This window comes from Enhydra lutris, unplaced genomic scaffold, assembly GCF_002288905.1.
Source record: "Enhydra lutris kenyoni isolate GAN:26980312 unplaced genomic scaffold, ASM228890v2 scaffoldscaffold6, whole genome shotgun sequence".
NCBI lineage: Eukaryota > Metazoa > Chordata > Mammalia > Carnivora > Mustelidae > Enhydra > Enhydra lutris.
In genome coordinates, this window is record NW_019154090.1 from 3,804,944 (window position 1) to 3,826,349 (window position 21,406).

The 21,406-nt window shown below is 47.4% G+C and overlaps 1 protein-coding gene across 2 annotated transcripts in view; it reads right to left on the reverse strand.

Annotated features, from left to right (window-relative positions):
• LOC111141681 (zinc finger protein 831) overlaps positions 1-21,406 on the reverse strand; it is a 96,377-nt gene that overhangs the window by 40,535 nt on the left and 34,436 nt on the right. For both annotated transcript variants that reach the window (XM_022494434.1, XM_022494433.1), the window contains exon 4: positions 10,822-10,973. In XM_022494434.1, coding sequence (XP_022350142.1) covers positions 10,822-10,973 — 152 coding nt within the window. The remainder of the gene's footprint in view (positions 1-10,821; positions 10,974-21,406) is intronic.

Below are 21,406 nucleotides of genomic sequence, written 5' to 3' on the forward strand. Positions count from 1 at the left end.
GTGTGCTGAACTCCATTAGCCCAGGAGTAAGAGGTAATCTGGACATCCGTGCTCTTTACCTGCCTTGTCCCCTCTTCTTTGGGGAGACCGGCTCTCCGTGACCCTTAACTGCCGTGGCAAAGGAGGCCCCTGCCAGTCCCTCCATAAGAGGTCAGGTACGCGATCCAGACCTGGCCACTCAAATCCTTAGTGACTAACTCAGGAGAGACACATGGCCCCATTCGGGCCAGCAAAATTCAGTCTGGGAACTCGGGCGAGGAGCTGGGCAGAGTGTGAACAGGCTGGGAGGTCCCAGGGGAGCTACAGCTGACAACCAAGAGGACAGAGGGGCCAAGCGATGGAGAGAAGCATCATCCTGATGGCATCACCCATACCTCTGAACCTGGCCAAGCCTACGCCATCGTCTTGCACGAGGCAATGAAGGGTTTTGCTCAGGCCCGTTTCAACGGAGTCCCTCTTCCCTGCACCCAGAGTCCGTCCTTCCACCGCATGCAGAGCGGAGAGCTCTGCCTCCAGGGGCAACATTTCCGAATAAGACAACCAGGGTGTCTGTGTGGGGATAATAAAAGCTTACAGAGAGAAACATTGCTATCATATTGGCAGACACAGTTCTGTAAGCCTTCTCATTTTATCCTGGGAGTCTGGGCTGTGGCCCCAAATCCCACACTAAACCAGAAAGGACTGAGAAATCCATCTCTCTGCTTTCTGTTTATAATGCAGAGCAAAGACACTGCTCAGCCTCTCTCTAAAGCCCTCACATATTACTGTTTGCTCTCCGGAGCTCCCGGGCGGCCTGAGCTCTCTGGGAGGGAGCTGAGCGACACTCAGGGCTCAGCAGCCTGAAAATCAATTAATCTCTCCAGCAAACTGCTCACCAGGTCTAATGAATTGGCGAGGCACAGAGAAGGCCTGCGTGGCTCTGTGTCCTGCACAGTGACAGAGCTCTCTCAAAGCAGACTAAGACATCATGCCTTGACTGAGGAACAAATCTATTAATATTGGGAGAGAACATCAAACTGTACTGGTGGACTTAAAGTCTGGTCAAGAGAGACTCACTTCCCTGCGATTTAAAAGAAAAGAAAAGAAAACAAAAACAAAAAGAGTCTTGTGATTCCTCCAAGTTTTTTCCCTACTGGGTAAGGCCAGCCTTCCGCATGGTCCATCTGGGCAAGGGTCCCAAGTGAGCTGCCGCGTGGGGTGGGAAGGCCACGCTGTCCACTGGCACCGGAGGCAGTATCTTTTACCCAACAGAGGAACTTTTTTTAAAAGTTGGAGAAGATCAAGGAAAAGAAGATGTACTTTGAAATGCTACAGCTGGGAATGTAAACAGAGAAGCAATCTGGAGAGATCGATCAGAAATGTGCAACCCAGCACCCAGAGACCCAGCCATCCCTCTACTTGGGTCTCCCTATAGAAACCCCCCGCTCAGGCCAAGGAGTTTGAACGGCCGGTACCAGGAGCAGGATGCAACAGTGAAAGGCTGGCAATGCCAGACTCCCCCCGATTAGCACAGCTCCATAACTCAGAGCCTCCCACACAGAGAGGCTCTGTCCCTATCTGCAAGGTTGAGATAGCTCTCTGTGTATTTATTATTAACAGTGTGGAAAACTATGAAATGTGGTTGAGTAAAACAAGCAGCGAGTTGCACAATGAGACATACATGTGGCTGTTAAGCACACACGCACGTGGCTGTTAGGCGCACACGCACGCACATGCACAGATAACCATCTGGCAGACGCACTCCCAACAGCCGTTTTATCTGAGGGGTGCTGGGAATGGCGGGGGGGAGAGGTGGTCAAAGCGACCATTAGCCTTACCTACTGTACTCTGACGCGTTAAAGGAAGTATCATTCATGCTTACACACATAATTAAAAATTAATAATTCACTATTTTATACCTCTAGGTGGAGCATCAGTTTTCCCAAGATCTCTTTAAACACAAATGTGCCCAGCCTGTCTCCAGGGCCTTCCAATCAGTCTCCTGGGGACCACGCCATCTGCCACAGTCCCTGCTCCACTCTGCGCCTAGAGTGATCTTTTCAACGCCTCCGTGAACAGTCTCCCCGCTGCCCTCCTCCTTGTACCCAAATCCTCCAGCAGGTCTCCGTCTTTCTCAGAAGCCAGATCAATGCCCCACCCGAATGTCTGCAAAGGCCCGAAGAGTGCCCGGCCTCTCCTGCATCCTCTCATGGCACCTGGGCTCCCAGGCCCTTCTTACCACCCCCTTCCTCAGCAGAGAGCACCCCAGAAGCCTCTGGGGCGCTGTGTGGGAATCAGATATACAGAGTCTGAAGTGGCCTGGGAGGCCCCTGGCAGGCCCTGCCCACCCGTAAGGAGGCAGAGAGGGTACGCACTTCAAGGAGGGTCCGTGCAGGTCATCCCATGGCCTCTGCCGCTGACTCTGGTGAATGCAGAGTTTAAATCTATACAGGTCAAGCAAGGCCTTATAAAAGTTAAGGAAACATTAGGTTAGGACAACAGAAGCTGAGGGAGGTCCTTCCTTTTGTCAAGAAAAGGGTGTGGCAGCCACCAAAACCCCGGGGAGAGGAGATTCCCAGCTTAAAGTTAAATAAAACTGCATCACACAGTGAGAGAGCCCGTGCCCTTGGAATCCCTCTCATCAAGGGAAAGAAGAAAGTCTCAACTGGGTGCTAACGGACCTCTAATGCCCCTCAAGACTTCACACTCTCTTGCCAGCAGAGGGGGGCCTTCCGAGGGCTCCTGGCCTTCTGCCCACAGCAGACTGCAGCGGGAATCCATTTACCATTGAACGTTAGAGTGTTTTTACCCTGTGGCACTCTCTTAATGCCAGGCGATGTTGGCTTTCCATTATCCGTGCGCAGAAATAGTTTCTCTTTAAAATAAATGTATTTGCGTTTTTGGTGAATGAGTTTAAAGGATAAGATGAGCAAACATTCACACAAGTGACATGCAGACGCAACATTTCTAGAGGTGACACGGGAATTGTGTGAATGCAGAGAACACTGCTGACCACCAGCTTTATCACGCCAGCGGCCCCAGGCAAGTTGCTGACGCCTCTCTGGATCTTTGTTTCTCCAGTTGCAAAGGACATAAAGAGTCCCTTATCACTAGCTTGCTGGGAGAGTTTCTAAAATCTCACTGTGAAACACAGCCCTGAACTTCATCATGTTTACTGTTTTAAGCTATGCCAGCTGCAGGAAATTGCAAAACCATAAACATGGTATAGTTCTTATGGTTCAATAAAACATCCCCCTCAATCAGTGTGACTTCAGACATGTCATCCAGGCAGAGGGCCATGCTAGGCTCCCCTTCAGTGCACCAGCAGAAGTGTACAACTGCCTATGTGCCTGATGAAACCCGAATAATTAACCTCAGCCACATCAACGTTCCCCATTCAGCTCTGCAAAATGCATTTCTAAGGAAATATATAAGCGCGCTCTTCATACCATGGAATGTTTTAATGTATCCCAGCATCAGAGTAAATAGAACAGGTCTCAATTAATGGAGCAGGTCCTTTTAACACAAAGGATTTCAATAATAAAAAAATAAAAACTGATATGTCATTGACTGGAGAGAAAGGGATGTGCATATAAACATGAAAACAGGGCAAACCTAATGAGATTCTTTTTTGCAGCCCAGGGTCAGTAACGGTGAGATGAGGAAACCGGTAATAGGGTCGCATGCTCATGGGTTTTAAGCTCCCAGAGACCAGAAAGTCCCACTTGAAATGCAAACAGAATTCAATAATGTTGTGTTCATCTCCACTGCGCCCCCCATTCTGAAAAGAAAAGTGTTCATTTCAGAGCAGTGACCTCATCAGGAGAAACACATTGGGAACTGAGTAACCATAACAAAAGAAAATCAGTAGCTGCTTTCGCTCAGGTGGTGTCATCTACTTTATATGGATGTGTGGGTTTTTCGATTGCTTTTCTAATGGAAAAATAACCTTCGAGTGCGAGCACGTGCACACATGTGTGCACACACACGCACACCTGCACACACACACACAACTGCACAAATTCTCTTCTTAGATGAGACCCCAACTTGGGAAGTAAACAATAAAGAAACCACTGTCATGACAAGGGTTGGTGGCGAACTGCCCCTTACAGAGAAGAGACTGTCTTTGGCGGACCTGCACCAGCTGGTTCACACTGTGTGGAGCAGCCGCCAACCAGAGAACGACCCCCAAGCGCCGCTAAGCCAGCACCAGATGAGAAACACCAGCGTCCCACCGCACATTCCGACACTGAACTCTGAGATGCTGCTCCCCACACCACCCAGAAGACACAACTCCAATATCTTAATCCCACCACAACAAGCCAGTCCCTCAAGACCACCGGAGAGGTTTGAGAGGCTTAACGCTAAATGCAAACGGCCCGCACCGTGCAGCAAAGCAAGGACACTGCAAAGTTCCTCATTCCCCTCCTTAGAGGGAGGGTTTGTTGTTGATCTTGGAACAGCTGGGACAGACAGACTGCCTCTTTTCCTTCCTTCTTTTACTCAGTGGTCCTCACACATCTTGTGCATGAGAATTTCTGCTCAGAGCTACAGACACCGAGCACACTCTTGTAACCGAGTTACAGGATTTTTGAAGATAGCGCTGCCCACAGGTTGTTTCGACGAAAGTGCGGGCTTCGGCAAATCCCCCACTCAAGGTTTGGTCCCACCATTGTGTAAGAGAGGATCCCAGGTTAAGAGACATCAGAGTGAGCATCCTCAGGTTCAAAGTCACCGTATGTGCCTCTCCGAGGCTTCCATCGGTACATCTGAGGTGGCATTAGACAGACAGATAATCCTTAAGGTTGAAGATGGTAGTGCCACAAAACTGAGCCCAGCAAAGGTAGGGGAACACGGAAGTTTCATTTTAGATGAAAAAGTTTCTTTTATGAAGAAAATAAAGAGAAGGTTTCTTTTATGCTGCTTCGCTCCCTGCCATCCAAACCACACACCCACCGTCCTCCGCTCTTGCTGACAAAGCTCCGAAACACAACCAGAGATGAAGTCTACCAGCTGCCTGCCCCTTCCTTCTTCTCCAAGAAGCCCTGGGGGTTGATTTTGTGCATCCTTTCAACCGGGCTGAGGTTCAGGGCAACTCCTTTCTGTTTGTTCAGTTGCTCATTCCACAAATGCTGGCTAAGAACCTGACACTGTGCTAGGCACAGGCGCAAAGGCAGAGATGGCCCATCCGCTTGGCAAATAGGGCCCTTATTCACCGAGGTGAATAAGCTTCCCCAGTGGCAGTCGGGAAAGGCCACTGGGGAAAGGCCACCTAAAAGGAATCCATTCACCATGGGGACCAAAATCACACAGTAAATAGTGGGAACTCTATTAAGGACTCTGAGAATTTATCTTGAAATCGAAAGCTGTGAAAGGAAGCTGATAAACCAACAAAGATAAAATAAAAATAAGCCTTCACGGCAAACTGTGAGCTAATTGTTGAAATCAACGAAGGTTAATCCAGTGCTGATGGGGACAAAACCGTAGAGCAGTTCTACGAGCTGTTCTTCAGTCTACATTTACGCTCACAGGAAGATCAAGAGGAACCTCCCCTCCCCAATATTATATGGTGTCCTCAATTTTCCCAAGGGGCTTCTCCTAACTCTCCAACATGTACCTCGCTCTCTTGGAATTAGCCTCCTTGGAGTTCTCCTGTCCATTTGTCAACTAGTCAGATTGTCACTGAGTTTCAATCAAGGCAGTGGTCACTTCCATCACCTTCATGAAATTCTATGGCCTGAGCATGATTTGTGGTTTCACTTGGCAATCAATTTACATTATATCGTGAAAATTAATCTGAAGGGCAGGAATGAAAGCTACGCTAAGAAGAGAGAGAGACAGAGAGAAAGTGGTACTTAAAAGGAGTCTAAATGTCTAAGCAGTCAGTTTATTGGAGAATGTTCTCATCCTATGACAATCATTGCCTCCCCAGACAACCTCTGACTGGGGCGTCCCATAAAGAAAGTTTGGATTATAAGGTTTTCCCTCAAATCGCTGTATGCTCTCTTTGGGATATTCAAAGACTTAGTATCTTGAAAAGCATCTTTTTATAATCCCTTCGATGAGGAACCTTGAGCTTCTGAGATTAAAACCACCTAATGCCACTCCTCTCTGGCGATCCTGAAGTGCACAGGAACGAGGAAGGCAGTGCTCCGAAACAGCGACACCCCTGACGATGGACAGTCACCATTGCTGCTAGGAATTCATCGCTACTTGTTATTTAAAGAGAAACTTCCAGCTTCCCCGGCCCTCTTGCTGGAAACATGGAAGGGACGGACCACTGGATTCAGGTTTAAAAACAGACTCAGTTCTCAGGAGAGTCTCAAAGACTCTAATCACTCGAAAGTCTTATAAATTAGGTCTTTATCCTTCCTAAGTTCTCTGGCCTTCTGCTTGCAGATGACTTCACTGCCAGGCCATCTGTCAACTGCGGTGATTAGTACCAAGCTATCAGAATAGTTTAAAGAAAAGGGAAATTAAGCATCCTTTTAAAAAATATTTTTCAGAAACATCCTCTTCCTCTCATCTTTATACACTGTTGACAGGAAGAGTCACCAACACTGAAGAAGACAAAGAACCGGTTATGATAGTTTCTTTCAGCCCCCAGACACAAGTATTCATGCCTACTTATTTGAAGAGATGTTTCTGATCCGAGTTGACTTATAAGGATCAGGGCTAAAGGTTTTCCCTATCTTTTAATTGGGAAGTTCCCCCCAAAGACCATTCTCAATTTCTTTGCTGCATTCGTCAAGTTCCCCCAAACTTGCAGCCCCTCAGGTCACCCAAAATAGATGATTCTATCGTTGTCCTGCTGTGGGAAACAGGACCTCCCGCCATACACACCCCCCGCAAAAACAAAGACACAGCCACATGCATTCACAGGCACGTTCCTGCACAGGCACGTGCACACACACACACGCACACACGGACACGGCGAGGTCAGCTCCCTCACTCAGAAGCCAGCCCTGATCTCTCCATGCAGGACCTGCCAGGTCAAAGGATAAAAGAAAGTTGTTTGTAGATGGTGGGTGACCAAAGCCCGTTGTTAGGTTCCTTTGAAGTAACGGCACTTTGTCTTCAAACACCCAACACTCGGAGTGCCTGTCACTCAAATGTGAAATATTGGTATGGGCAAGCGGTGGCAATAAACTCCCCAGCCCCTTTGATTTCCAGGAGGTATTAATTTTAATGCACTCTACCACCCTCCGACTTGGCGTCCATCATGACCTGTCCACCCTGGGCTGGCCGGTTGGGTAAACCAGCCAGCCCTATTCCCACTCGGACACTTCAATAAGGGACAGGGAGTGATTAATACTCCACGGGCCAAAGCTTAGCCCACATCCCGCAGGCTCACACCTGCTCTTAATGGACATCCTCCATGTTCTTCCTAATTGCGGGGGAGGGAGCCCTTTGAAAATGGGCACCAGTGACCCAGGCCTCTGGCTCAATCCGCTTCTCAAATAATAAACACGAAAGCAGAGACATTTGTCACCACTTGGGCTGTTGCTGGGGCATTATAATACCCCCGTGTGGGGCCACATCCCAGGGGGCGTTTGAACTATGGATGGCCTCTCCTTTCTCAGCTCCACGTTCAGACTGTGTTTCTGGTTTGTTTGTTTGTTTGTTTGTTTGTTTGTTTGGGTCTATTTTTCATCCACATTCACTGTGCCCCAGTTTGCTGTGAGGCTTTGGTAGGAAAAGCTGCCGTTGAGATGGGAGGTGGATAGAAGTGGGATTTCTTCCAACGTGGAAGGGGTCTCCAGGTGCCCTCCATCAGTCCATATGGGTGGGAGCAGGACCACCCCCGAGGCTGAGAGAAACTTTCAGAGGGAAGAAGGGGGCGCAAAGGACAGTGACCGGTCAGAGGCTTCCCGCTTGGTGTCTCTGCTTACGTGGGGGCCCCCAGTCCGTGAGCACACGGGGCACCTGTCCACATTAGGAAGAGGCACCCACTTCCACTTGCGAGCTGCAGCAGAGGAGAGAGAAGCCAGGGCTGACATCCCCATAGTCAGAGGACGAGGCTGGACAAACCAGTGGGAACTAAACCGCAGGCCCTGGGGGCACAACCCACATAGCAATACCTGCAGGGCTCGCCCGCGCCCTACCCTGTCTGTCCCTGGGCTTCTCCCTAAAGAGAAGCTAATGGGTTCTCTACCCCAACACACCTGTCCTGGTGTTGAAGCTACCCCTAAACTCTTCCCCCAAATCTGGAACCTGTCCTGCTGGTGGTGGGCCGGGTGATTCTTAATGAATGTGTATTGGTTTGGTTCAAACAGAACTTTCCCACCCAAACTGCATGTACATAGTAAGAGCACAACGGCCTCATCAAACCCTGAACATCCACGTGTGCTGCGGCTTTTCTCACTTGGAAACGTGTTTTTAGGTCACTTCTGCTGGTTCGCAGAGTGGGGGAAATTGTAAAAGTGGTACAGTGAGTGAACTGTGACCCCAAAATGGTATGTCCAAGTTCATTTGCATCACCTGTGGCTGCGGCCTTACTTGGACAAAGAGTCTTCGCAGGTGTCATTAAATTGAGACTGGAAGTGAGAGCAGCCTGGATTTGAGATCAGCCCTAAGTCCGATGACAAGTATACTTACAAGGAAAAAGGAGGAGGAGATTTGATTCACAGAAATACACAGAGAAGTCCACGTGCGGAAGGAGGCAGACGCTGGAGAGATGCAGCCTTGAGCCAGGGGACAGCCGGAGCTACCAAAAGCTGGAAGTGGCAGGAAGGCTCCTTCCCTAAAGCCTCTGGAGAGAGTGTGAGACAACTGGCCTCCATAACTGTGAGAAAACTAATTTTTGTTGTTTTAAACCACCGAGTTGGTGGCAATTTCTCCCACAGCTGTAGGAACTAGTACAGGTGGTAGCCAAGTGGGGCACCGGCTTCAGTGGCTGTCCCCTGTCCCACCGGCCCCAGCGCACTGGCCCATCTGGGCTCCAGCCGCCCTATCCAGAGTCTGCATTCTTGCCCCTGAGCCCCTACTCACCACTCCCCAATCCAGCAAGCCTCTGTTCTGTCATCCCTACATCTGCATTTCCAGATGAAGCCCTATGTCTCTGGAGAAAACCCCCCCTTTCGGTCCCTCCCCCAACACGGACCTCATCCTCTGCCAACAACAGAGACACTACCATGGCGCAGGCCCCAGGCTCGTTTGGCACTGGGCACCCGCCTGTCTTTATGCAGGTGTGCTTATCGTGCTCAGCAGATCGCCACAATCAGCATCCATCACCCGCTATAGAGTCACGCGGCGCCTGCTGCATACAGCCGCACGCTCGACACGCACACTGAGCCACTGGGGAGCTAAAACCTTTATCAACAGCCTCACTGTGCGGACACAGATCCCAGGGGGCAGCTAACTGACCTGCCGTGTTATCCCCCATGTGGCTGAGCGAAGGGTGAAGAGCAGGTCCACCAGCCCCTCGGGCTTCACCCTGCAGCCCAGAGGATCACTTCTCTCCTCCTCAGCCCACAGCACAGCCTTCAGAATACACGCATGGCAGCTGCCGCGAGCTTCCAGCAGCAGCCTGACTTAGCCCCCTTTGAGGCGCTGGGAAGAAAGCTGCTGGGAAGGTTCTGCCATTTGGGACAACCGGCAGCGTGCCAGTGGGTTCTGCTGGAGGGGGGCGGGGGTCATCCAAGCAAGCCCTTGGGCAGCTCCCTCGACTGCACCCATCTGAGAAGAAGAGGCATGAAGTTGAGAATGTGGCCCAGAAGTGAAGGAAGGATCAGCTGGGCTCCGTGGGGCCTTCGGGCTACCACCCCCCACCTCATCCGAGCCTCCCCCACACCACCTAAACCTCCGTGGTCCTGGCAATGCTCTTCCTGGCCAACCTCCAGAGCAAATACTTACCTTGATTTAAATTCTCACTGAGAAACAAGACAAACCCCCGTCCTTGCCTACAGGAGAGGGTTTGGGGGATGGTGGGGAGGGGGAGCGCGGAAGAGCCATCTGCCGGCAGGGGGCACTGGAGCTACACAAAGCTGGAGGGGGAGGTGCCCCCAGCCAACTGTCCCCAGGGACCCAAACCTCAGCCATCAGACACAGCCCAGGGTCAGCCCTGGAGCCAAACAGACAATAATCAGCCACAAAAGAATGGTAACTCAGCCACAGCTGGCCAGATGGGACCTTGTAGCCTTTCCACAGAAGCTCTCCATTTTTCCCCATCAACACCTTGCAAAGGAGGCTAAAGCTGGGCCCATGGCTGCTGGGGTGGGGGAAAAACGGAGGGGAGAATGGAGGTCCGGAGAAGTGCGGTGATGGGCCCTGGTTGCTCAGTGATTACAGCTGAAAATAGTCCTTTTTCCAGGAAGCGCTCTGCATTAGTTCATCCTTGATTTATTTCTGAGCATGACAAAGCGTGCACCTCTGACGCCTTCCATGTAAGCAATGCTCCCTGCAGCTCCCACGTGCGCTAGCTGCTCATCTTTCTATTCCAACACTGACTCTCGAGCCCCCCACTGACCCACTGCAGCTTCGAAATGGCCCTGTGGAAAGAACCAAGTGAACTTCCTTTTTAAAGATGGGAACATGGAGGCACCAAGAGTTCTGACTCACGTTCCTGACGTCCTGGAGGAGATCTGTACCCAGCACAGGGCCCAGCACACGTGGCCAGGACTGAAGGATATGCCCTGACTTCTCCATATTCTCACCCAGTATGCCCCCTTCCCAGTCTGGGGTCACACTGACTGTCCCACAGATGTGCCACCTTTGTCAGCGTACCTTCAGGCTCCTGAGAGCAAGGACAGCCGGCTCCCGCCCGTCCTCCCACCCAGCCTCTACGAGGAGCCCGGCACTTCGGGGTGCCCAGTTTGGATTCACCTCCAAAAAGAACATTACCTGCCGTTTCTGAAGAAGGCTGCTTGCAGGTCCCACGTGGGTCCAGCCCCTCAAGTGGGGAAGGGTGGCGGTCTCTTCTCAGCACCCTGAGCGGCCTGCGCAGTCCACTCCCTCTCAGCTGAACACGGCTCTGTAAGAAACTGCCTTTGTACCTGTGGGACAGAGAAGCACATGTGCCGTACAGCCTTCCCTGAGAACATGCGCCCAGAAGCCCAGACACACATTTACAAAGGCAACACTCAGACAATAAACCCTCAGGTCAGCCTAGAAACTCCTTATCCTTCCTATCCTCCTTTTCCCCTCTAGGACATGGAGACAACAGCGGGACCTAACTCGCGAGGCCGTTGGAGGGACCACATGAGACGGTGCATAGGAAGGGCTTTCCGTGCTGCCTTGCGCAGAGCGCGTGCTTGCTAAAGGCCAGTGGCTGTAATGAAATCCTGAGCCACACGGTCCTGACTATGTACAAACACGCGGTTCCGTACAACTTCCGGCAACGACAGGAATGTTCTGTGATCTGCACTGACCACGTGCAGCTGTTGAGCATTTGAAATGCAGTGTTTCTGAGGAAGTGAGTTCTACTTCATTTCATTTTAATGAAGTTAAATAGCCACATGTGCCCACTGACTACTCTATTGGACACTGCAGGCTTAGAGGGCCTTTGAAAAAATGGGCATTATACACTTTCCATCTGGAGAGGACCTTCCAGATCAGATCATTTGGTCTAATCTCTGAAACAGTATTCCTGTCCCAGTGGGAAGGCACGGCAAAGTTGAGAAAGAAAATACTGGAGCTTTTATTTATATTTGTTTTCTTCCAGACTTTCTTGAATCTATCGCTGTACGCCCTCTGTAATATGCATAACACGTCAGTAGAGTAGAACGTGTGTATAATTTGAGTAAGCAATTATGCATGTATTAGGATGTGCAACCAAACACGCAACCAGAAACAGACCCGCACGCTGCTCCAGAGCCGCCGCAGAGCAGGGGCTGTGAGCCCTGAAACACTTAAGACCCCTTCGCCAGCTGGAGCTAGGACCCTGGGTCCAGTGCTCGGTACTGGTTTGTGACAGGCCACCATCAGCGATCAGCTCTCTGAAGAGACCTTTGCGCTGCTTCTCTCTGCCCCATCAAGCCACCAGGACACACTTTCTTTTACAAGCCTCGGTTTACAAGAATTCTACTCCCAGACACTCTTCAGCCTGCGGGGGAGGTGAGGCCACCTGCTTGGCCATTTTCCTTTCTCATTTGTCTGAGCCACCACCGGCCTCTAGCTGCAGTCCCCTAATCACCAGGGCTGCTCACAGAATTTTAAATAAGATCTGCAGGATGCTGTATTCTCTTAGGTGCTGGTTTTTACAGCATCAAAATAATGAGAAAGTGATTTTTTTGTTCATCTTTTCTGGAGTCCGTGTTGGGGAGAGACTCTAGTCACATGACCCAGCTGCCTCCCTGGCCTTGGGCAGGAGCTGTCATTCCCCAGGGGTGCCTGCCTTATTCTTTGAAGCAGTCCTCCCTGCTTGGCAAGTCCACAGGTTCCTGAAAGAGTTATCTGCGCCTGGGTAGGGAGCTAATCACAAGCCCCCCTAAACCAGTCAGGGCTCCTGCTGGGCCTGGGCGGAGAGTGATTTGGAAGTGTAGAGACAGAGGGAGGAAGGAGGGTAGGGGGTGGGGGTTACAGGGAGAATTCTTCTCTACGCGATGCCAGGTCACCTTTACCCCAAGTCAGTGGGCGACTGCCACAAGCTTGCAGGTGTTAAGAATGGCACAGTTTGAACTGCTGGGAGGTTTTGCTTTTGGAAAATGGCCTAGTGAGGGACTCTGCTCAATGAAAACCACCAGGAGACTGCGGGAGAGCCCCGGGCCCTGAACTCAGGTCTCAGGAAGGTAGAATCTGGGCCCTTTAGCCCTTGGGGGAGCCCAAGAGGATCCTAACCTAGCTTCAAAGCAGCATTCTGTTGAGTCATGGGCAGGGCCTGTTGCTCCCTCTCCTGGGTTCTCTCAGAGCATCCTGCACGCAGCCCCTCCTGCAGCCCCTTCCTCTGGGCGGGAACACACAGGTGTGGCAGGGGAGGCTAGCTTGTCACCACCACGAGACAAACAAGGCCTCCGGTACTTTGGCAGACACCATGAAGACCCATCTCAACAGCCTTCACCCGGCTACACGTTGTGTCCCAGAGGCTGGGGGGTTACTGCTAGTGATTCACATCTACCCCCTTCTCAAGAGGACTGCCCTTGGCTGATGGGAGCCATCTTGCCTGAAGAGGCCTGGGGAAGCTTGCACTCACCCCAGGAAGGGCCCTTAGCCCCTGACCGACAGTTGCAGAAGGTGACAGCTCAGCCCCTTTCTCTCTAAGCAGGACAATGTCCAGTGCATCTCACACTCCAGACCTTCCCACAGGATCAGGTAGGACTGCCAAAGCCCGGTGTGTTTCCTTCAGTCCCGAGAGCCCGCCCTCTCAGGTCGCCTGCCCGGGAATGCCCATCTCAGGCTCTGCTTCTGGGGAGCCTGACCCCAGACACATGATTCAAGTGTCCCCCTCTCCTCTGAGTCCTTTGGCCTATCTTCCCCAGAGATTCTCGCTCACATATGTCGACAAACATCCTTAAATACGCGAGGACCCTTGTAAACACATGGTGCCGCTTTAGTGTGCGGCACCGCCCCCGGAGCCTTCTTCCTCTCACCCTGGTTTTCCCGGACGTTACCTTTACAGTCCACCCAGGTTTCTGTGTTTGTGTCCACTTAGCTGCGAGCTGATCTACAGAGTGGCTCACAGGATTTTTAATAAACTGCCATTTACAGTCCAGAGTTTAGATTTAACTCCTACGCTCGGTGTGCCCCCGTGCTCTCCGTCTCTCTCCAGAGGTCTTGCCCTAAGAGCCTGCACTGCTGACACCTATGTAAGACCAGCACAATGTTTTTGTTGATCGGCCTCATGAAAAACTGGTCAGAAAAAAAGCCTTCTTACCCCACATCAGCTCCGGTAGACACCGGTGACTGGCTGGCCACGGTCAAGAACTCAGGAGACACTGGTTTTAACTAGAGTCCAGTGAGGAGCTCTCAGAAGGAGGCAGAGTGAAGTTTTTGTCCCGTGTCTTGAGGCTGACAGAAGCCACCGGCCACCCTGCCTACTCCAGCCGCACCTCCCCACTCCACACACTTTCACTGCTCCTTTCATCAGCCAAGTCTGCGGGAAGGAAGGTGGATCCGAGGAGAGAGTAAGGTCCCTTCACACATGCTCGCTCTGGGGGGAAAAGAACATGTGCTGTCATACTGTTCCTCCCATTGGATCCTACAGGAAATAAGAAAGCAAAAGGAAGCAGAGTGGAGGCCTGCAGACCTTTTGCATGCCGCTAAGCCGGACGCAGGACTGTGGCCAAAGCCTCTGGCGCCTTGGTGAATGTGACAAAGGTCTCAGCCAGGTGTGGTGGCCACCACCATATCTCTTACATGTATCTCCACCTCACCTCAGGGACTGCGCCATCGTCCCTGAGAGCGCTACTTCCCTGAACAGGTAAACTGTGTCATGATGTGACAGGAACAGCAACTGCATGGATAAAGAAGATGCAGTATATATACAACAGAATATTGCTCAGCCTTAAAAAAAAAAAAAAAGAAAGGAAAAGGAAAGGAAATCTTGCCATTTGCTGCAACAGAGATGAACTCCGGAGCAGAATAAGCCAGCTACAGAAGAACAAAGACCGCATCATCACTTCAGTCATGACTGAAGTGAGCGGACACGTACCTCAGACAGACAAACATCCACTCTAGAGGGAAAGATTTTATTCTCAGGGCCTGGTTTTCTCTCCCTACTTTCAACGACAAACATACACTTTAGGGTTTACAGTGCACACTTCTCCCATGTGACCCCCAATCTCCTCCTCACTCATTCTGGTCCACTCGGGACCTCAAAACCCATTGTTCCATCTGTCAGAAGCTTCCTAGAACAAGCGTCGCGTGCTTCATACAGTGCTCTGCACAGTTACAAAGTAATCAATAAAATCCAATTCCATGGTCCAGCGCTTGCTCTGGGCACGGCAGAGCCGTAGTCTGTGGGCGCTCTGAATCTCTCTGCCTCTAGTTCATGTCAGGGCAATTAGGCATCCAAGTATGAATTTTCTACATTTTTCCATTTCCCCTCTAAAAATGGATCCTGCATTTTCTAATCCCTCTCCTTTAGCTCATGTACTTTCATTAATGAAAACAGCCATTTTCATTACAGTGTGGTATTTAGAGTTGGCAACAAATGAAGAGACAAATAAAATCAAATGGAGGGCCCAGAAATAAACTCCACGTATAAATGGGAAGGTAAAATACAGCAAATAAGTAAGAAAAAACGGTAAATTAATACAGCGGTCTGCAAGTTCTCTGTATAAAAGTCCAGAAATAAATATTTTTCAGGCCACATATCATCTCTACCCCATATTCTTTTATACACACACACACACACACACACACACACACGTGTGTGTGTGCGCACGCACATTTTTAAAAATGTCACAACCTGTCTAGCTCACAAGGGCACATAAAACAGGTCAAAAGTCAAATCTGACTCACAGTTTTCCATATGGACAAAAGTAAAACTAAATCCTTCCTTACATTAATATACACAGAACATAAGAGAATACATTTTTGTGTTTTTGACGCTGGGAGACTAGGAATGATGAAAGATCTCTTAGACAAGACCAAAAAGTAATAATCATAAAGGAAAAGGCAGCTCCACTTGAATACAACTAAATATATACCTTCTTGATGATATAAAGAAGTCCACTTCCAACAGTACAGCTGACCAGTTACTCTGGTTGTCTATCACTACACTCCTATATTGAAAAGCAACTAAAAACGCAGATTAAAACATAAAAATGTTCAACACTTCTACATAAATCTATTGATGTTCTGATTAGAAAGTGAAATATATTTAACATCAAAAACCAAGTGAAAACTGAAACCTGAAAAGGTAAGAGGGTTTTCATTTTGAGAGGATTTCCCAAATCAAGTGAGCCTGATCTTCCATTTCTATGGTCTGGTGGGGTGCGGGGAGCAGGATTCAAACCCAGAATCCACCCTAGGTGCAAATCAAGTGGAAGACCCAACCTCTAATCCTGCAAAAGCTGAGACCTCAGAGGGAACCTCAATATATAGGTGAATTAGAAATACTACACCCTATGGGGCGCCTGGGTGGCTCAGTGGGTTAAGCCGCTGCCTTCGGCTCAGGTCATGATCTCAGAGTCCTGGGATCTAGCCCCGCATCGGGCTCTCTGTTCTCTCGGGGAGCCTGCTTCCTCCTCTCTCTCTGCCTGCCTCTCTGCCTGTCTCTCTGCCTGCTTGTGATCTCTCTGTCAAATAAATAAATAAAATCTTAAAAAAAAAAAAAAGAGAAATACTACACCCTACCCTCACCGCCTTCCCAGGGGACCCTGAAAAACTCCAATCTTATCACTAAGTAAAGAGGGCAAAAGTCTCTTCTGTTAATTTTATAACAATAAGACAGTCTTCTCATAGGTTTGTAATCTGAATTCACACTACACATAACATGAAAAAGCCAAAAAGTAACAATTTTATTTAAAGTAGTGCCCAGTGCATGCCCTCAGGGGATGTTTAGCAGAAGCAAAACAAATCATTACTGGAGGAACCCACCTCCACCCCGAGTCTCAAAGTCCAAAAATCTCAGCTCACCATCAAAAATCCAAAAACAAACAGGGAAATAAGTTACTACAAAGTGAGAGCTAATGACACATAAAACAGAGTCAGATGTGCCATGACTCCCTATGTTGGTATTATCAGATGTAAAATATTAAGTGTGTTTTTAGAAAAGGTTGAGAATAAGAGTAAAGATTCAGAAACTTTAAAAAACAATCCTAAAATTCATACACAACCACAAGAAACTCCAATTAACCAAGGCAATCTTGAGCAAGAACAACAGAGCAGGCAGTATTATAGTTACTGATTTTAAAATATATTTCAATGCTATAGTAATAAAAATATTATGGCACTGGCATAAAAAAAGACGTATCAACTAATGGGACAGAAAAGAGAGCAACAGAAGCCAGAAATAAACCCACACATTTATTATAAACTGATTTTCAACAAGAGGGACAAGAATACACAATGAGAAAACATTGAGAAAACTGGATATCCACATGCTAAACAATGAAACTGGACCCTTATTTTATACTACACACAAAAATCAAATCAAAATGGTTTAAAGACTTAAACATAAGATCTGAAACTGTAAAACTCTTAAAAGAAAACACAGGGGAAAAGCTTCTCGGTATTGGCCTTGGCAGTGATTTCTTGAATATGACACCAAAGGCAACAAAAGCAAAAATAAACAGCTGGGACCACATCAAACTAAAAAGCTTCTGCATGGTGAAGGAAACCATCAACAAAATGAAAAGGCAGCCCACAGACTGAGAGAAAATACCTGCAAATCATTTATCTGATAAGAGGTTAATGCCCAAAATATCTGAGGAACCCATGTAACTCAATAGTGAGGTAGGGAGAGGTAGGGAAGAAACAAACAAACAAAAAAAACAACTTTAAAAAAAAATGGGGAAAAGACCTGAGTAGACCTTCCTCCATAGAAGTCATAGAAATGGCCAACAGACACATGAAAAGGTGCTCGACATCACTGATCATCAGGGAAATGCACATCAAAACCACAGTGAAAGATCACCTCACACCTGTGAGGATGGTTACTATCAAGAAATAAAAATAAAAGATAATAGTATTGACAAGAATGTGGTGAAAAAGGAATCCTTCTCATGTGTTGGTGGGAATGTACATTAGTATGTCCTCTATTAGTATTTCCTCTATGGAAAACAGTATGGAGGTTCCTCAAAAAATTAAAAATAGAACTACCTTATGATCCAGCAACCACACTCTTGGGTATATACCCTAACAAACTGAAATTAGGATATCAAAGAGATAACTGCACACCCATATTCAATGCAGCATTGTTTACAGTAGCCAAGATATGGAATCAACCCAAATGTCCATCAATCAATGAATGGATGGATAAAGAAGATACGGTATATATACAACAGAATATTACTCAGCCTTTAAAAAAAAAAAAAAAAAGGAAACCTTGCCATTTGCGGCAACATAGATGAACTTTGGAATAGAATAAGCCAGCTACAGAAGAACAAAGACTGCATGACCCCAATGATAGCAGAGATCTGACACAGTCAAACTCATAAAAACAGAAAGGAGAATGGTGGTTGCCAGGGACCAGAGGAAGGGGGAATCGGGAGGTGTTGATCAAAGGGTACAAAGTTTCACTTGTGCAAAATGAATGAATCCTAGAGAACTACTGGACACCACAGTGCACACAGTTAACAATGCTGTATTGTGTACTTACAAATTCAAGAGGGTAGATCTTCTGTCAATTTTCTGATATATAAAAAAAGGAAGAGGGGCACCTGGGTGGCTCAGTGGGTTAAAGCCTCTGCCTTTGGCTCAGGTCATGATCTCAGGGTCCTGGGATCGAGCCCCGCATCGGGCTCTCTGCTCAGTGGAGAGCCTGCTTCCTCCTCCTCTCTCTCTCTCTCTCTCTCTCTCTGCCTGCCTCTCTGCCTACATGTGATCTCTGTCTGTCAAATAAATAAATAAAATCTTTAAAAAAAAAAAAAAAGGAAGAAGCTTCTAGAAATTAAGATAAGTTTAGGACATCATATGTGAGGATGGTTTCATGGAACTCTCATGAGTTTTCATATCTTCAAACTCATCAAAATGTATACATTAAACATGCAGAGCTTTTATGTATGTCAATCATAACTCAATAAAGAAAAGAAGACTAAAGAGCAAGAGACTATAAAATGATCAAGCAGATCTGAAAAATAAGTGGAACTTTTTGGAAATAAAGCACAATATACATAAACAATCAAATTTAACTCTAGATAAATCAGTAATAGGAGGGTAACTGGGGGAGGGTGCAATTAAGAAGCCACTGCCACTGTCCTTTTCTCCTGAGCAAGATGGTTTAACAGTAACTACATTTATTCTCCCAAAGAAAAAACGAGGCAAATCTATAAAACAATGGTTTTCAGGACAGGAGACATCATGTAATAAAAGCAGTGATCCCTTGAAAGTAAAGAAACGGATGAGGCAGATCCTGTAATTGCTCAGCTTCCTGGTGAAGGGATTTCCCAGGTCCAGCACCATCCGTGGAAAAGACTATACTCTCCTTTGAACCTTTGGGGAAAATCAACTGACCAAATACAAGGGGCCTATTTCTGTACTGTCCATTCTGTGCCATGGATCTATTCGTCTACTTTGATGCAAATACCATTCTGTCTTCGATATTTTAGCTTTATAGTTAAGTCTTAAAGTCAGGCTGTGTAACCAAGATGGTGTGGTGTTTGCATCAAAACCAAGAGATGGACAAAGGGCACGGACACAATTTTATGTCCCCACGCAAACACGGGAACTTCCATCTATACCACTCGATACAGAAAAATTAGGTGAAAATGGATCATAGGCTGGAATGTTAAATGTAAGAGTATAAAACTTCAGAAGAAAACCTAGGAGAAAAACCTTTGTGGCCACGAGTTAAACAAAGATGTTGTGGTAATGACGCCGAAAGCACAATCCAAAGAAAAGAATGATGACTGGACTTCACCAAAATTAAAAATATATGTTCTTTGGGGCGCCCAGGTGGCTCAGTGGGTTAAAACCTCTGCTTTCATCTCAGGTCATGATCCCAGAGTCCTGCGATCCTGCCTCTCTGCCTACTTGTGATCTCTCTGTCAAATAAACAAATTGATTTAAATATATATATGTATATATATACTCTTTAAAAACACTGTTAAGAGAGTTAGAGAACAAGGCACAGAGTGGAAGAAAATATTTACAAATCCCATATCTGATAGAGGCCTTAAAAACAGAATGTAGGGGCGCCTGGGTGGCTCAGTGGGTTAAGCCTCTGCCTTCAGCTCGGGTCATGATCTTGGGGTCCTGGGATCAAGCCCCACATCGGGCTCTCTGCTCCGCAGGGAGCCTGCTTCCTCCTCTCTCCCTGCCTGCCTCTCTGCCTACTTGTGATCTGTCTGTCAAATAAATAAATGGGATCTTAAAAAAAAAAAAAAAAAAAAAAACAGAATGTATAAGGAATCCTCAAAACTCCAAAATAAGAAAACAACCCATTTTTATAATGGCCAAAAGAGTTGAAAAGAGACTTCACTGAAGCAGACACAGGAAAGGCATATAAGCACATGAAGAGCTGCTTCATCCCATGAAGTCATGAAGGAAGTACAAACTCCAGCCTGTGGGACACCACTGCACACCTATGAGGATGCCTGAAGGAAAAAGAACGGCCACGCCAAGTCCCGGCAAGGCTGGGGAGAGGCCGAGAGCCTCACGCAGAGCTCGCAGGAGTGTGAGATGATACCGCCGGGGAAAGAGTCTGGCATCCACTACACGATCCAGACACTGCACTCTTACTTGCTCAAGAGAATTTAAAGTATATACCCGTACATTTCAGAGTCTGCTCTTTTGTCTCTTTTCTTCTGTCTGTTCATTTGGGTGGGGGATGGGTGAAGCAGGTGAAGCAGAGAGAGAGCACACTTCTCGTCATAAGCCCCGAGAAACGTACAGAATGGCTGAATCACTGTATGGACCCCTGATGCTAATGTAACACTGTATGTTAATTATACTTGAACAGCAACAAAAAAAACCAACTCAGAATTTTAGAAAATAAAGGATATATCCATGCAAAGACTTGTATATGGATATTTATAGTAGTTTTTACTTGCGACAGCCCCAATCTGAAACAAACCATTAATGTCTGCCAACAAGTCAATGTATAAACAAATTATGACATATCCACCCAATGGCTTACTACTGAGCAACAAAAAGGAATGAATGACTGGGCGCCTGGCTGGCTCAGTTAGTTCAGCATCTGACTCAATTTTGGCTCAGTTCATTATCTCAGGGTGGTAAGATCGAGCCTGGTGTTAGGCTCCACACTCACTGGGAAGTCGGCTTCTCTCTTTCTCCCTGTCCTTCTGCCCCTCCTCATACTCGCATACTCTCTAAAATAAATAAATAAGTCTTTAAAAAAAAAAAAAAGGAATGAATTATTGATACATGCAACATGATGAACCTCAAAATAACCACGCTGAGTGAAAAAAAAGCCAGAACGCCCCACCCCAAAAAAGAGTATATATTGTGTGATTCCATTTCTATAAAATTCTAGAAAAAGGGAACTACTATATAGTTACAGAAAGCACATGAGAGGCTACCTGGGGATGGCAGGAGGGAGGAAATCTGAAAGATTTTTGACACATGACCTTGATGCTGTTATTGGTTCACAAGTGTGTACATACATCCAAACCTATTAAACGGTATACTTTAAATATGCATAACACTATAATTCAGTATACTTTAGCAGAGCTTTAAAAAGAATAACTCAGGAGGTTGAGAAAATTAGTAAAATTTTAAAGATAGACCTGAACAAAGTATCTAGATTTTAGCAGAGAAAGATAAAGTTATTGAAAATAGAGGTTAAGACACATAAAAGAGAAGATCTAAGGTACATTACTTCAGTGTTCCAGAAAGAGAAGACCGAAAATGGGATACAGACAAT